The 17,933-nt window shown below is 35.6% G+C and overlaps 1 protein-coding gene across 1 annotated transcript; it reads right to left on the reverse strand.

Moving 5' to 3' along the window:
- Nucleotides 1–10,934: 10,934 nt before the first annotated feature.
- LOC141704533 (aquaporin NIP1-1-like) lies at nt 10,935–14,385 on the reverse strand. The gene is made up of 5 exons (XM_074507768.1): nt 14,360–14,385; nt 13,377–13,601; nt 12,865–13,062; nt 11,864–11,925; nt 10,935–11,148 (listed from the first exon to the last, which is right to left on the reverse strand). The coding sequence occupies exons 2-5, from the start codon at nt 13,587–13,589 to the stop codon at nt 10,935–10,937; spliced, it is 687 nt and encodes a 228-aa protein (XP_074363869.1). The 5' UTR covers nt 13,590–13,601; nt 14,360–14,385.
- Nucleotides 14,386–17,933: the final 3,548 nt, after the last annotated feature.

The raw sequence follows: 17,933 nt of genomic DNA on the forward strand, positions 1-17,933 counted from the left end.
GGTCCCTACACCTAAGAAGGTGAAGATTGGTCCAAAGACTGTGGATTGTATCTTTATCGGATATCCACCACATAGAACTGCATATCGATTTCTCGTATATGATTCTAAGATTCCTGACTCAGAAGAATATGATTAAAATCTAGGAATGCCTCATTTTTTAGACGACATTTCCTTGCAATCCAGGAAAAGAACCTCCTACAACGTCTAAATGAGCTCATAAGTCTATAGATAACAATAATGAGAGTGAAGAAAGTGAGGATGAAAATGTGGGGGTAGTGAGAAAGAGCAAAAGACAACGTACGGAGAAATCTTATGGGTCTGACTTTATGACATATTTGCTCGAGGAAGGTGACCCGAAATCCTATGAGGAAGCGGTTACCTCCCGATGGCCCCATGTGAAAGAGGCCATTAAAAATAAAGTTGATTCAATTCTGCAGAATCATACTTGGGAATTAGTTGATTTTCCAAACGGTTGTAAACTGTTAGGCAACAAGTGGGTTTTCAAGAAGAAGTTAAAAACTGATGGTACTATCGACAAGTACAAGGCAAGACTTGTAATTAAAGGATACAAGCAACATAAAGGTCTGGACTACTTTGACACATATTCTCCAGTAATGAGAATAATGTCTATAAGGATGATGTTTCGCTGATGTAAGGTCCCGTATGAGGGCTATTTTAAGCTTAAAGGGGGGGGTTGAATAGCTTAATTACCAATTTAAAAATTGTTGTGGCTTTTTAAAAATATTTTATCCCTTTTTAAAACTTTACGAGTGTTTATGCAGTTTATATGTGCGGAAGATAAAGTGCAAGGAAATAAAATACCACACGGTGATTTATCCTGGTTCGCGATGGCGCAACCTATAATAGATTCGCTCACCCCTACTCCAGTCCCCGAGCTCCTCTCCCGGACTCGGGATTTTCCCTTATAATAAACTCGCTCCTTTAGTAGGCGGAGAAGCCTTTACACCCTTTACAAGTATTTATCTTGGTGCGTAACACAGGGTCACCACCTCAAAATAAATGTAATACCTACACAACTTATCTTAGACAATAACTCCCCGCTATTTCTTCAAAGTTGTTGTAGAGCATTTGTGTGGACTTGGCTTCCGTAGCTTTTGTCGGTCTTGGATCTTAGTGATCCGGTCTTGGGTCTTTCCTCTTCTTCACGGTGCGAAGACTACTAACTCCCCGTGAGTACGTCTAGGACTTGGGTCTTAGAACGAGAATCACCTCACGTCACTTCACCTCACTACAAAACTAATAAGACAATTCATAAAACAAACCAAGTATTGAAAAGATGGTTTGAACTAGTATTTTACTGTACTACCCCACAAGTAGTATAATATTCCAATAAGAATATTAAAACTAAATAACAATACTTGACTTAAGAATAATACAAGATGGTCAAGTATATTTACAATTACTCCTTTATAGTTTGATAAAGTTGTGGAATAATATGAGAAGTCCCTTTTTATGTTAAGCACTTATGGCTTATGACTTCTTTAGTATTCTTCTTCTTTCGATTATGTATTTATAAATCGAAGAATACTTTAGTTACAATCTCGGAATTGTAACTTATCATCTACGCTCGTAGGCTTAAGGATTTTAGTATACTTATATTTTGACACTTATGTGGTCAAAGTATACTTTTAACTTCAAGTACTTGTATAAGTTTTATGATTTTTAGCCAAGATCCAAATAATAGAAGTGCAAGTAATTGGTGTAAGATCGTGCTTTTGAAGTTTAGACGAATAATTACGAGTAGTTTATATATATCGAATAATAACCCCACAAAACACTGAAAGATGTTAGAAGGGGATTATACGATATGTCTCGTAATTGTTTATATACACGATATGTGTTAGCCAAGATCCAATTAAAGAGCGTGAAAATAATTGGCTAACTCGTGGATTTGATTCGTCTTTAAATAACGGATGATTACGAAGTAGTTTATATGAGACAAGCTATAATCCCCCGGAACACTAAAGATGTTAGAAGGGATTACACTTTTACTTCGTAATATTTTATATGTACATTATTAGTTAGACAAGATCCAATTAAAGAGCGTTAAGTAATTGTCTAACTCGTACGTTCCGTTTTAAGATTTGACAAATTACGAAATGTTTATATGAGACAAGTAATAATCCCCGGAGAGCACTAAAGATGCTAGAAGGGATTACACTTAAACTTCGTAATTATTTTATGAGCACGAATGAGTGTTAGCCAAGATCCAATTAAAGTGCAAGAAATAATTGGCTAACTCGTACATGTGTCAAATATAATCTCCCCTTGGAGATAAAGTACTTTTCTTTTTAGATCTTCTCGTTGGAATGATTTTTATGAAGTTCAAGTACTTATTCGAATTCCGAGTTCGAATCTAAGTTCTCCCCGAGAACTTCTTTTATAAGAGAATTGTATTAGAGCTTAAGATGAAGTGGAGAAGTTAAGTACAAAGCTTAAATACAAAGAACTCATATAAGAAGCTAAAACTAACCACTTTTGAAAAATGGTCGGAAAAGTTCGCCGGAAAAATTCGCCGGAGGTTCCGCCAGATTTTGGCACTTTGGTCGAACTTGGGCAGCCCTTCGGGAGGTCGGAAAGTGGTAGTGGATGAAGAGAAGCACTTCTTGAAAAAATTCCAGCAACTTTGTGGCTCTTTAGCTTGAAGAAAATGGGTTAGGGTGGGGGTTTATTTATAGGAGAAGTTGGGTGGATTGAATGGTTGAGATTTGAGAAGGAATGAATGGTGGATGGAGTGTATCACATGGATTGATGACATGGCAAGTAGGTTGTGATTCTTTGCAAGTGGGAAGGAAGAACAAGCTAGTATTCATTTAAATATCAGCTGATATGATATATATATATATATATATATATATTAAATATATATTTTCCTTTTCTTTAATCATTCTTTAATACTTTAATTAAGGATTAAGCACCATTAATTACTAGACATCCCAAAAATCTTAAATAAATATCATAAAAAATATGATAATTACCTAAATATTATAAAATGATGTCCTGCAAATTTTGATAAATTTTCGTCAATGGTAACTAGGTCAACACGTGGTCAACTGTGGGACCAACTGCCTCGATTTTTTGTGCCCAGACAACATTTCTATGAATGCTACAAAATTTTTACCATACTTATAAAATACCATTTAAATGATCCATACTAAATTTCAAGTAATTCTAGCATGTGGAAGTATTTATCTAAAAATGAAACTCGTTCTGTCAGCCTTTCTTTCCGAATAAAACATATCGTTGGTCTTGAAATAAAGGAGATGGATCTTTTGACCAAAATTTTGACTTGTATAAATACTTAAAATATATTTTTAATACTATAAAATATATTTGGATGATAGGAAATGTGTTTGAGTATTTTTGAATAATTTTCTCCGTGAAATGCTGATTTTACGAAACGAGAAAAAATTACTGTAAGTATTTATAAATGAGTTGCAGAACTGGATATTAATATTCCAACCTTGAATATTAATAATCTTTGAATTTATGTAGAGATATTTTGGAGTGAAGAGTTAAATATTTTTGATATAGCACGGGACCTCTAAAGAATATTTCTGCAATATTCCTTATTCGAGCTTGTTGCTATATTCCTGTTGCAACACAGATCTAAGAAATATCATATCTTGATGTTTCTTTTTTGATCATATTGCCTTAGATATATATTCCATAAAGATACAGTTTTGATATTTTGCAATAATGGAATATCTCTTTTATCTGTTTAAAAGACATGATTTTGCTAGTTTGACTTTTTGACTCTGATTTGGATCAATTAAATTCATGTCCTAATGGAGAGGATCTACGGTGTTCTTAATTTATGTCTAATCGTACAATACACCAAAATAATATAATATCGATAAATAATCCTTTCAGCTGTCATGCGAAATTTAGTAGAACAATCAAATGGATGTGAAAACAGCTTTCCTAAATGGAGATATAGATGAGGAAATCTATATGAAACAACCTGAAGGATTCGTTGTCCCTGGTCAAGAAAGGAAAGTCTATAGATTAGTGAAGTCACTGTATGGCTTAAAACAAGCGCCTATGAAATGGCATGAGAAATTTGATGAGGTCGTGCTGGCCAACAGCTTCAAGATCAATGAATGTGATAGTTGTGCATATTACAAAGATAATGAAAGTAGTTATATCAAGGACAATGACAATAGTTATGTCATGATGATATTGTATGTAGACGATCTACTTATTATCGGAAGCAATGATAAAGTGATCAAATCTACAAAAGACATGCTAAAGGCAAAATTTGACATGAAAGACATGGGACTAGCAAATGTGATTCTAAAAATCCAAATTTCTAGAACATCAGAAGGACTCGCATTGAGTCAACCTCATTATGTTGACAAAATCCTTGAGAAGTTTCTTAAAGTTGACTTTGAGAAAGCTAGGACACATGTGGATATGACTTTACATTTATCCAAGAACAAAGGTGTTGCGGTTTCCCAGTTGGAATACTCGAGGATAATTGGAAGTCTGATGTACTTAATCAGTTGTACAAGATCAGACATTCCATACTCAATCAGCAAGTTGAGTAGGTTTACGAGTTATCTGGGAACTGATCACTGGAAAGCGATCATAAGGATACTGAGGTACTTGAGAGAAACTCGAGACTATGGACTGCAATATGGCAGATATCCAGCAGTATTAGAGGGATATACTGACGCGAATTGGATATCTAGTAAGAAGGCTCTAAAGTCTACGAGTGACTATGTGTTTACACTAGCTGGCACGACAATCTCATGGAAATCCTCAAAGAAAACTGTGATAAGTCATTCCACGATGGAAGCTGAGTTCGTGGCACTAGATAAATGTGCCTAAGTGGGTGAATATCTACGCCAATTTTTAAAGGATATTCCAAGATGGCCAAAGCTTGTGACTACAATAGGGATACACTGTGACAGTCAATCCGCTATTGGTAGAGCACAGAGCACGATGTATAATGGAAAGTCTCATCATATACGATGACGACATAGTTCCATTAGATAATTGATCTCAACCGGAATTATCACTATTGAGTATATATCGTCAAAGGATAATATCGCGGATCCGCTAACCAAAGGGTTATCAAGAGAAGTGGTTGAGAAATCATCGAGAGGGATAAACCTTAAGCCTGTTGCTTAACGGCGTCATGGTGGACACCCAACCAATGCTGACTGGAGATTCCAATAACTTGGTTCAATGGGCCAACTAAATCATGATGCCCAAATCATTTTGGGGGAAACCCATGGCCTGTTCCTATGATGAGGAAACAGTGAGACCCGTATGGTACGAGGTTAGTCCTTTGAGCTTTTAATGATCTTTTGGCGAATACATGGAGTTCAGGAGTGAACGCTGAGTAAATGCGGGTTACTTTATAAGATAAAGATCACTTATATGGGAGAGAAGTGGGGCCGCTTCAAAGGAGAACTGAACGAGTCAGAAAGGAGATAGTGATAAGTATATCATCATTTACACAAACGGTCGAACAGTTCAAGGACAAGCACTTCTACTGTCTACCAGTAAAGTCGGTATGCTTATTCGAGCGAAGGTTCAAGGAGCATTACTACCTATCGTAGTTATACTATATCGATCAGAAACTATCACCAAGTCAAACTCGTCTGTCTATTTGGGTGGTGCTACTGAATGTCAATCTCATCCATGTGGGGGATTGTTGGAAAATGTGGGTTGTAGTCCCACATTGTCAAGTCAATTTGATCCATAGTTTGAGTGGACGAATGTCACGTACGCACGACAAGTGACATTTGGAATGTGTTCTCCCCCAGGAGAGCTTTCTGAGGCACTTTGAATCACTCAAAATGACTGAGAGATGGATGAGATATGATCATCCAAAGTTAGGGCCCGTTTGGGGTTCCTTAAAAAATGTAACTTATAACTTAAAGTTAAAAAGTGCAATATAAGTGATATGAACATAGTAAATTATAAGTTAGTTAAGTGTTTGGATAATTTTATGTATAAGTTACTTATAAGTTACTAATGTGTTTGGTAAATCATAACTTATAAGTCATAATTTTTTAAAAATAAATAAATTTAATATAATAATTTAATATAAGAATATATAATTAATGAAAAAAAATAAACTATAAATATTGAAATTCAAATTACTAAAAATGATAGAGTAATGCTATGTAACCCAAAATTTAAATTGTAAAATTACGTCGCATGACATGTGTCAAGATTTAACAATTGGGCGCGTATGAATGCACGCGGAGTCACATAATATTACGATGAAAATTACCATTTATAAAGTATTTGGGAAAAAATGTAACAATATTTGGGGGTTTTAGTATTTCCCAAAATAAAAAAATTATAAAATATTAACTTAATATGTGCGGCAATATCATTCCGTTTTGCATAACATAACATTGATAAGGGGCATAAATTAGAATAATACTAAAACTTCTTCAAATTCAATTTAAATAAAATGGAACTTTTAATCATAAATTTTGGAATAAAGAAAAATAGTTTAATCAATGCAATAGTAGGGTGAAGAAGAAAATAAAGGAGGAAATCGACGCTAACGGGAAAATGAGAAGTGGAATTTTAGCACTTCCCTACTTTCGAATAATGGTCATATAAGTGTTAAAATGTCACGATAAACGAAGTTCCCAAACTGTCGCATGAAATACAGAATGAGATTTTCAGCATATAAGTTACAAAAACGGAACGCCAAACATGCACTTAGTCTCTTAGTTGTGGAAATTTGTGTAGAATAATGAAAGTCCCACATTGATTTTGCTAAGGAGAATGCATAACTGTATATAAAACACTTATGTAGTGTTCAAATGTGTTACTTATGTATTGTTTCAACACCTACGTGCGCGCGGGGGGTGCAAATCTTGGGCTTTCGAGGGGCAATCCGAGGCTTGCGAAGCCTTCAAGGTTGCCCGCGTGTGCGACGTGCGGACACGAATGTAGCAGAAAATTGGCCCGAATAATTACGGACGGACTAGTTTTGCTAAATTTAATTTCCACTGGGTTTGGGCTCTTAAATTCTTAATTCGTTTTTAATAAGAATTATTATAATTGATTTGGCATAATAATAATAATCTAATTCAATTACGGATTTGATTATTAATTAACGCGGTTTATTTAATTACGCGTGAAGTAGCTCACACGTTTTCCCTCGAGCCTATATATTATCATATCAGGTTTAGGGTTTATTCATTTATTCGAAATATACCACACAGCCGCCTCCTAAACAAAAATCATACTCTCTTCTGGTGATAGTTTCTTGCTCCGTTCTTGTTCGCCGAAGGCGCTGTTCGTGCAGCAACGCTGTTTTCTCATTTTATCCTGGGAGGCTAACGACTCGCACATACGGTGAGGGCCGTAATAGTTATAAGGAGACAGTTATACGTTGGACTTGAGAACTTCTCCTTTTATATCCTTTTTGTTCTTTCTGTTATTCGTATATTTTGTATGTATTAATCGCAGATTGTGGATCACATTTAGAACCACTCGTTACTTAACGGTTTTCTCAATAAAAATGTAATATTTTAATTAAATAAAAAAATAAGTGTAGAATTATTTTTTTATTATAAATATAGTAATAGATAAACCAAGAGAAGAAGAGAAAGAGAAGATGAGAGAATATATTATTTCCAAGTAAGTTTACAAGTTCCACTTATATGGTTATTTATAGGTGTAGGATATACAAGATACATGAATCGATGCCTCAACTAGATGGTCTCATGTTTGTCTTCTCTCAACTCATAATGATACTTTTGCAAAATTACTTGCCCAAATAATCAAATTACGAGCTCAATTCCTAGATCATTGCATTAAGTCAATTCATTTAGATAATGTCGGAGAATTCACATTTGTAACTTTTTTCGACTATTGCATGTCTATAGGAATCTCAGTTGAACACCCACTTCCTCATGTACATACACAAAATGGGTTAGCCGAGTCCATTATCAAAGACTCCAACTTACTGCAAGACCATTGTTGTTGAAACAAAATTACCTACATCTATTTGGGGTCACGCAATACTTCATGTTTTTATTTTTTTTTGATGGTACTTGGTTTTTTTTTCTTTTTTTTCCTAATATTATTAGGATTAGACCAACTTCCTACAACCAACATTCTCCGCTACAACTGGTACTTGGTCAAGTTCCTAATATTTCTCACTTCAAAATTTTCGGAAGTGCTGTATATGTATCGATTGCTCCACCACAAAGATCGAAGATGGGAGCTCAAAGAGAGTAGGTATCTACATTGGTTTTGATTCCACATCAATAATTAAATATCTGGAGCCTCTAACCGGAGACTTATATACCGCAAGATATGCAGATTGTCATTTTGACAAGTCTATGTTTCCTCCCTTATTGGGAGATAAACAATTAAATAAAGTTAATCCTGACATAACATGGAATGCTTCAGGATTATATTTTCTAGATCACGTACCGGTCAATGCGAACTTGAAGTTAAAACAATTATTTATATGCAAAATATCGTAATCCAAATGTCTGACGCATTTAACGATTCTAGAAATATAACTAAATCTCATATACCTGCAGTAAATACTCCAGCTAGAATAGATATACCAATTCAAAAATCAGATACAAAAGAATTGGTTATAGAATCAAAGCCACGCCTGAAGCGTGGTAGACGGTCAGTGTAAAAGATGTTGCACCACGAAAAAGAAAATAAAGAAAATTGCCCCGGAAGTGGCACATGCTCCAGAAGAAGCAAATACCCCTGAAGTGGTATTATATCCTGAAGAGATTCCAGTCCCTGAAGATACGGGATTAAACAATCATGAAATTTCAATAAATTATGTGCATGATATGAAATTATGGGATCGAAGTAAGCCATAATCGATGATGTATTTGTGTATTCTACAGCATTGAATGTAGACATAAATTCTGATCCTAAACCACAAAGTGTGGATGAATGTCGTCGAAGAAAAGACTGGCCAAAATGGAAAGACGCAATCCAAACAGAATTAAATTTATTGCGTAAAAGAGAAGTATTTCGACCTGTTGTCCAAACACCAATTGGTGTGAACCCTGTTGGGAATAAATGGGTATTAATAAGAAAATGAAATGAAAACAATGAAATTATGAGATATAAAGCCTGACTTGTAGCACAGGGATTTTCTCAAAGGCCTGACATTGATTATCAAGAGACATACTCGTTGGTGATGGATGGAATTACTTTTCGTTTTATACTAGGTATGGCATCTAAAGAAAAATTGGAAACACGTCTTATGGACGTCGTTACTGCATACCTGTATGGTTCACTTGATAGTGAAATTTTTATGAAAATCCCAGAAGGGTTAAAAATGGATGAGTTCAAGAAACCTCGTCATATATACTCCATTAAACTTCAACGATCATTGTATGGACTGAAACAATCTAGTCGTATGTGGTATAACAGACTACGTCGTTATTTAAAAAAGATGGGTATATTAATAACCAAATTTCTCCATGTGTTTTTATCAAAAAATCACAATCTGGTTTTGTAATTATTGCTGTATATGTGGATGATTTAAATCTTATAGGAATAGCTACGGAGGTTAATGATGCTGTCATATACCTAAAGACAGAGTTTGAAATGAAAGATTTTGGAAGGACAAAATATTGTCTTGGGATACAAGTCGAGCACTTGTCAACAGGAATTTTCCTCCACCAATCCACATATACAGAAAAGGTTTTGAACAGATTTTACATGGATAAATCTTATCCATTGACTACTCCAATGGTGGTTAGATCTTTAGAGCCTGATAAAGATCCATTTCGACCACGAGAAGATGATGAAGAGGTTTTTGGTCCTGAAATTCCATATCTATGTGTAATTGGTGCACTTATGTATCTTGCAAATAATGCAAGGCCAGATATTGCTTTTGCTGTGAACTTATTGGCTAGATTTAGCTCTGCTTCGATGGACAGATATTGGAATGGGATCAAACATATTTTCATTATCTTCGTGGAACAATTGATGTTGGGTTATATTTCTTGAAAAACTCAACATCTCAGTTGATCGGATATGCAGACGTTGAATATTTATCAGATCCTCATTTTGGCAAATCACAAACTGGATATGTATTTACATGTTGCGGTGCAGCCATTTCCTGAAAATCCACGAAACAAACTACAATGGCAACCTCAACAAATCACTCGGAACTTATTGCAATTCCTAAAGGCAGTAGAGAATGTGTTTGATTGCGGTCTATCATCAAGAATATTCAAGAATCATGTGGATTACCGGACATCACAAGAAGTCCTACTGTCATGTTTGAGGACAACACTGCGTGCATTGATCAACTTAAGGAAGGATATATCAAAGGAGACAGGACGAAACACATTTCACCAAAATTCTTTTACACTCACGAACTTCAAAAGAATGGAGAAATTGATATACAACAAATTCGATCATGTGACAACCTTGCGGATTTATTCACGAAATCATTACCGAATTCAACATTTGGGAAGTTACGACATAACATTGGAATGCGACGATTCAAAAATTTTTTAAAACAAAACTTCGGAGAATGATTAGTTTTTCCAAGGGGAGATTGTACTTTTTTTTCGCCAAAGTTTTTATCCCACTGGGTTTTTCTTTGACAAGATTTTAACGAGGCAATTTATGATCCATACTATCATGACAATCAGAGGGGAGTGTTATAAGTTGATTGTCATGTAGTCAAAAGTTAAATAGTAATGCTAGATTCATAGGAGTAGATATTTCACATTGCATTTAATGAACATGTTGCTTGTATTGGCTATAAATAACCTCATTTGTTAAAAATGAAAATGTACCAAGCAGCTTCTTTTTTCTCCCTAATCACTCTCTTTATCTATCTTTCTGCTCTATTTAATTTTACAGAGGTTCGATATAACACTATTTAGCTAGTTTTTACATCACTGTTAATATTGAGCACAAAAATATATGAATTATTTCCTGGGCGAAATTCTAGTAAGAAAGGAGGCATTTTTGGTAATTTCACGAAGTGGCTTGTTTGTGAATCTCATAATATTGTAAATCCAGGCACCAGATATTGCCCCAGCTATTGGACCCAACAGATATATCCAAATCCCGTCGTAGCGGCTCGTCACCAAAACTGGGCCCAAACTTCTTGCTGGATTCATTGATGCCCCTGTTATTGGTCTGTCAAACAACCCATTTCACAAATGAGCCATCATAAAAACGACTCCAAGAAAAGTTCAGAGAATCAGAATAACAGAAAAAAAAGGTTTAGGATAGATACTTCAACCATAGGGTACCCCTTTCATAAATCTTAAAATAAATAAATTATGATTTAAACTTAAACTAAATAAATGATTTATAAGTGATAAATTGATGAATGCTTATTTATATAAGTGTTTAGATAATTTTACTTATAATTCAATTTTTTACTTAAATCGACTAAAATAAATAATATTTTAAATATAATATCTTAATTCTTATATTTAAAGTTAGATTAATATTAAAAAATATTTTTAAAACTAAAATTAATAAAAAAACGAAAAATTAAAAATAAGTTGAGAAAAGTACGTCGTTACTAACATTCAACTTAATATCTTATAAATTATAAATTCAACTTATAAATTGAGTCGACAAACGTTCGTCGATAAGTTGTTGCGGACTTATAAGTTATTCAGTCGACTTATCATATTTGTCAAACAGTATATTACGATGATACTACTTTTTCACCTATTTCTTGAAGTCCTATAATGATCCATTGAAGTTTTTATTGTTTATAGAAATGTAAAAAGTTGAATAATAAATCAAAAAATATAAGAAACAATAAGATAGAGCGAGTATTGATTATATTTGAAATAAAAATTGGGGAGAGAAAAATAATGTTGTACATTATACGTACCCTGCAATAATCACATTAAGTAACACAATAGCTCCAATTGCAAGCCCTGCAAGTTCGCCAATCTGCATTAACGTTTAACAAAAATCAAGGCCTTAAAATTCAGATATCGGATCTATTCCGTACGTCTCCAAAAAATCTAGGACTCGGTTAATTTTCCGTATATCTGAGAGGTCAATCACGGGTGTTGGTTCTAAATATCACTTTGGGGGTTAAAAATAACCATAAATGTCACTTCAAAACGGTACACTGTGTACCGTTTATGCAAAACACCTAAAACGGAACTTCGTGTGACGTTTTGGCATTTTGAATTTTTTTTATGCGTAAAACGGTAGATAAAGTTCTGTTTTGGTACAAAACGCTATATGATGTACCGTTTTGAGCCAAAACGCTACTTCAACCACCGTTTTGCACATTATAAAAAAATTAAAAAAAAATATTAAAGTACCAAAACGGCACACTAAGTACCGTTTTACATTAAAAATACAAAACGGAAGACGAAGTATCGTTATGAAATAACATTTTGGGCCATTATTTTCAAAAGTGACATTTTGGACCATTTAGCACTCAAAAGCGACATTTTGGTCCATTATTCCTCAATCACTCTACTAACACTTTATTTACTCGAACTCTTGATCTCCGCAAGGAAAAAAGAATTCAACTACTAGATTTTTTCGGCTAGAGTGTTGATAGAAATTAGGGTCCCATGCATTTGTTCGATGCTTATTGCTTAAAATAAAATTATCAAGGCATAGTTGAGAATTTTTTTTTGTTATACTATTAATCTATTCAAGTTGCAAATTTCCTTCAATAATACACGCCATTGACATAGACGACAGCGATTTAAAACTGAATGAAGCCAATCATCATGAAAAAACAATTCCCTAAACGTGACAAAGTATATAGAAGGCGGATTTAAAAAATCTGTTCAACTCGAATGAGTATTAGGAATTCGGATATCATTTTAACCAGGTTAATTAACAAGGTGAAGAAAGAAGACTTACAGCTCTGTTATCGGTGGCCACACCAGATATAACAAACATCAGGAAGAATGTGATTATAAACTCCAACACCAAAGACTGCAGGTTTGTCCCTGTCGGAAATGTTCCCGGAGATATGTCTTTAGTACCCTGAAAAATTAACCTGATCGTTTCGCTGGCTAACGTTGCCCCTATAATTTGTGCTGCAACATAAGCTGGTACCTAACATTATAAAAAATTTAAGATCGTGCTAGCAAATGTTGTACAAAATTTAGCTCAAAGCATGCTCTTAGATGAGTGTAGGTACTGTTAGGCTATTATATTTCATCGTTTGTGGCGTGATGTCTGTTTTTAAATGTGAGAGGCTATCTTAAGGCGTGCTCTTAGATGAGTCTAGGTTGTGTTCGTAAATGTATCAAAATTTAGTCATAAAAAATATTTAAACTTGCTAAAATCATCATAAAAATGAATATATAAAGTTAATAGAAACCAAAATTTAGGTCATTAACGGGTTAACACAGGAGATAGTTAGTTACATGTTTCCACGGAAATCTCTTGACAGAGGCGAATGCAATGGTGACAGCAGGGTTAATATGAGCACCAGAAATGTGTCCAATTGAGTAAATCATCACCATTACAGCCAGTCCCCATACCATAGCAACTCCCGGCAATGTAACCACTTTGTCCTTTGACAAATTAACCGTCACCGCGCAATCTCCCGCAAATATTAGAAAATATGTGCCCAACATCTCTGCAATTAGCTGCATGTAAATATTTCAGTAATTCATTGACTAGTATATTCATGACAAGGTTAATAATAGATTCAATCATACTTATCGAAGTATGTAATGTAATTCATAAACTCGATACAGTGTTGCTGTGTTAGAGTTGCTTAATATTTCTGCAAATAGCTCTGTGTTGTGGTTTCCCTGTTTATAGTTCTCATTATTAGTTTACAAAATTAAAGATGATACAATGAGTTTAAGATCTTGTTTATGGGACAATATTCCGAATGGTGCCGATTGATAGTTACTAAATAAATTTCATGCTACCAAAACTGTCCTTCACTTAAAACTTCATTTTTGGGATTGTAAAGAAGAGTTCCATTTTCGAATTCAAGACTTCTATATAAGCATGCTCATTGATACAAATCTGAGCAACTCTCTGAAACTATAACGTTCCGAGAAAAAAGACAAGGAAACTTCTTTGCCAACATAGGGTTCATACAGTGATCGAGGTCTTAGTTTTTCTTAAAGATGTCAAGGATTGGAGAGGGTGGTGCTGTGGTCGAGATCTTGGTTTCTCATAAAGATGTCAAGGATTGGACTCCTGGCATGTGCCTGCTATCTATATATAAAAAAAAACTCTTTTGATTTTATTTCCAGGTTAAGGGAAATTAAAAACCTAAGTCTCTAGCTACTTAACAAAACAGAGAACCGGAAAGAAACTTAACTTTAATTATCAATCTAGCCAAACACTTATAGATTGTAGTATTTGTTATTATTTGTTACCTACTTACCTTTTGTATAAAAGGAAGAGTTACAAAACAGCCGTCACTGGAAGTGGTCACCGGAGGGTTCATGCATATTATCCTCAGTACAGAGAGAGCAATATCTCCATCGTTCCCGTTCCTGTCTGTCATCTCCTGAGCCATATCTGCAATATATGTAACTGTCTTTGAAATTATAGATTTATAGAGACAGATCTTGTTCCAAGCACCAACTACACAGGAATATTACTGAATACCAAGCCACCAAATAATGACTTGCTGCAAAAGACAAAGCAGACTTTTCACATAATAATATTATCAAGTCATTGTTATATTTATAGCAGATGGAGTATGTATTAGTGCAAAGTGTGTAATATGCGGAAGCAAATGACATGTAAAATGTGTTTGTAGTTGGATTATATATGTTTTCAGATCTTCGGTCGGTTACTTATAATCTATAATAAGTTAGAAGTACTATTTCTGGTTTGTTAAATTCTTCTAACTTATCACTTGAACAGATTTATCAGTTGAAATATAACAAGTAGGCAATCTTTTATACAATTATTCAAAACAGTCTTTGATTGGTCGAACTTAATATGGTAAACTAATATAATCCAAGAAGTAACTGTAATTACATCAAGTTCTAGTTTGATTGTAGTAACTGAAGTAACTATAGTTTATCAATTATCATCCTTACTCTGGAAGTCAAGATCGGTGTCGTGTCTATGAGGATGAGCTTGCTTATCTGAGACTGAAATAAAGACCTGGAAAATGGGTTTGTGTGAGAATTGGCAAACTGCTTGGCTAGAACCAACATGAGTGACGTCTACCATGCCTTTTTATAACTTGGTCACACACAAAGTGAAAATACATGGTTCCTGTGCTTCATACGACTGTGAAATACTGGATATTTCATAGATATGTGTTAGAAAATGGAGTTATTAAGTTCATAATTTGATTATGTTCTTGTTGTTAATTCCATAATCTAATGATTGGAAGTTGGTTCTAGATATCGGGACTTAAACTTTCATGTATGGGTTTAAGAATTTTCTTAATGAAATCCATAAGAGAAATGAAGTTGAAGTTAGTAGCTTGGAAAAGCTTGTTTGAGAATGTGTTTGTCCCACATAGAAAGAAATAAAAGGGGTGTTGGCTTTATATAGTATAACACACATGGGTAGTGCATAACTACTAAGGTGTGTTATGGTGCGTGGTGTTCTCACGAGCCGCGCGCGCCGCCGCCGCCGCCACGTCACGTCACGGGTCGGGTCGAAGGGCGATTTGGGCGAATGTCTCGGCGTCTCGCGTACGCGAGGCGACCTGGGCAGGGAATTTTATTTCGTATCGATTTAATATAATATTTTAATTAGAATTTATTGGGCTGGGTTGTGTCTGTTGGGCTCAATTGGACTGGGTCGGATTGTATAATTGGGCTAAGTCAGATACAATGAACCTAAACTTGTAACTGATGATATATATTCAGAAATTAAAGTATATATATATAAAACGGATGGTTTAATGTGTGGAGCTGTTACGATTTATTTTAAATGTGCAGTTTAAATTCATATATTAAATTTGGGGTGGTCAGTTACACTTAGCCTCTAGTATAAATAAAGGACTAAGCTGCTGAGTTTCACACACCACACCCTACATCTCTTCTGCTCTCTGCTCTCTCTCCCAAACACAAGTCAGTCAGCAGTTGGTTTTCCGGCGAGTGAGGAGCTAGTCGTGGTTGAGCTTCGAAGGTGCTGTAATTCAAAGCTCTGAGCTGTTTTATCCTGGAGGAGGTGTTGCAAGCATTCCCAGTGCAGCAGGTGGGGGCAATTATCTCTTCAAGAGCAGTCAGGTCTTCGTATAAAGCCTGACGACTCAGCTGTTCTTGTAATTTTCTTGTTGTACATGTTTTTGCCTCAAGCTATGGCTACTGGTACAACTTCTTTCCTTCCTCTAGTTTTACAGTCACTGACATGCATGTATTTTACCTTCACGTTTTGTTTCAACTTGCTTGGCCTTGGCTTGTTTAATATGATATATAACTGCCTCTACGTTGCTATAATAATCAGTTTTCCAACATTCTTGAAGAGATAAATTGTTATATAATATTTAGCATAATGTCGAGCGAAACTGAGGTTCCCGTTGTTGGTGGTGGTAGTGGTTCTGGTGCATCTGTTGTGGCCATTGATTGGACCACTTACAGTTTTCCACAAGCCGTTGAATTAACTGGCTTGCCAGAGAAGTTCAATGGTGGTGTAGGCTTTTCCTCGCTGGCAGAAAAGAATGAAATTGTGGTTGACTGTAAAGGGTCTATGGCCTGTTGTGGAGTATGAGAAACCAGTGGTGGATCAAGAGAAGGCTGAAACTGTTAAGGGTTTTGCGAAGTGGGCTGAGAAGGATGGTGTGGCCAGGGCGGCCATTCTGGCTGCTCTCACTAACACATTGTTTGATGTGTATTCTTCTGATGCCTACTCTGCAAAACTCTTATGGGAGAAGCTGGACCAGACACATAATACTGACTCTCAGGGTCTTGAGAAGTATTCTGTGGCTAAGTTCCTTGAATTCAAGCTGGTGGACAACAAGTCCATGACTGAGCAAGTGCATGAATTCGAGATGATAGTGCATGCTTTGAAGGAGTCCGGAATGGACCTCCCTGAAAAGTTCAAGGTTATGAGTGTGATTGAAAAGCTTCCGAAGTCTTGGGAGGGAGTTCTCTCTATCCCTGAAAAGACAGAAAGGAGAGATCACCTGGACCAACCTTATGCTGGACATCTCGGTTCAAGAACAACACAAGTCCAAACAAGGACATGTGATGCCAACTGAGGCCGGGAGCTCGAAGGTAAATGTAGCAACTGTAGGACAGAAACGGAAGGGTGTGGCTAAGAAAGTTAGCGCTAAATAACCTAAGAGTGACAAGGACAAGGCCAAGAAACCCAAGGCAAACCAAACCTGTTGGTCTTGTGGCAGGTTGGGCACTGGAGTAAGGACTGCCCTACAAAGAAGGCGAAGAAGGCTGAGGTGGTAGCACAAGCGAATGCTGTGCTTGCAACTACAAGTGGGCCCGTAGTGAACATGGTTGTTGGTGAGGCCACGGCTTCTGAAACCAACGCAGACCGGTATGTTTCCTACAACCCTGTATTATTTTCTACCTATCTGTCAATGAATGGTTGATAGATAATGGAGCTAATGTGCATATTTGTGCTGATATTAGTCTATTTGTATCTTCTCAACAGAGTCATAGCTTGACAGTGACGATGGGGAATGCTAGTGCTGCTCAAGTACATGGAATAGGAACGTAGACCTGAAGTTCCCTTCTGGACGTATTCTATCCCTAACTAGAGTGCATTATGTTCCCGACATGCGTAGAAATATAATAAGTGGAAGCTGTTTAGTTTCCAATGGCTTTGAAATTTCCTTCAAATGTAATAAAGTAGTTCTTATTCACACTGGTACATTTTGGCAAGGGTTACTTGTCAAATGGTTTATTTGTAATTATGCTGAACCCGTTTTGGGTACATTAAATAATGTTATCTTCCTTCTGTGAATTGTGTTGAATCTCAAGTTTATGGCACGCTAGACTAGGTCACTTAACTTTGGTGCTCTTAGAATA

The sequence above is a fragment of the Apium graveolens genome, unplaced genomic scaffold (assembly GCF_009905375.1).
Source record: "Apium graveolens cultivar Ventura unplaced genomic scaffold, ASM990537v1 ctg7942, whole genome shotgun sequence".
NCBI lineage: Eukaryota > Viridiplantae > Streptophyta > Magnoliopsida > Apiales > Apiaceae > Apium > Apium graveolens.

What these genes read in the sequence shown, in the direction of transcription:
- LOC141704533 (XM_074507768.1), bottom strand. Translation starts at nt 13,589, where the DNA reads ATGTTGGGCACATATTTTCTAATATTTGCGGGAGATTGCGCGGTGACG. An exon ending in AGAGATTTCCGTGGAAACAT is followed by an intron (nt 13,063 to 13,376) that starts GTAACTAACTAT and finishes TTATAATGTTAG; the next exon opens with GTACCAGCTTATGTTGCAGC. An exon ending in CTTAATGTGATTATTGCAGG is followed by an intron (nt 11,149 to 11,863) that starts GTACGTATAATG and finishes GTTGTTTGACAG; the next exon opens with ACCAATAACAGGGGCATCAA.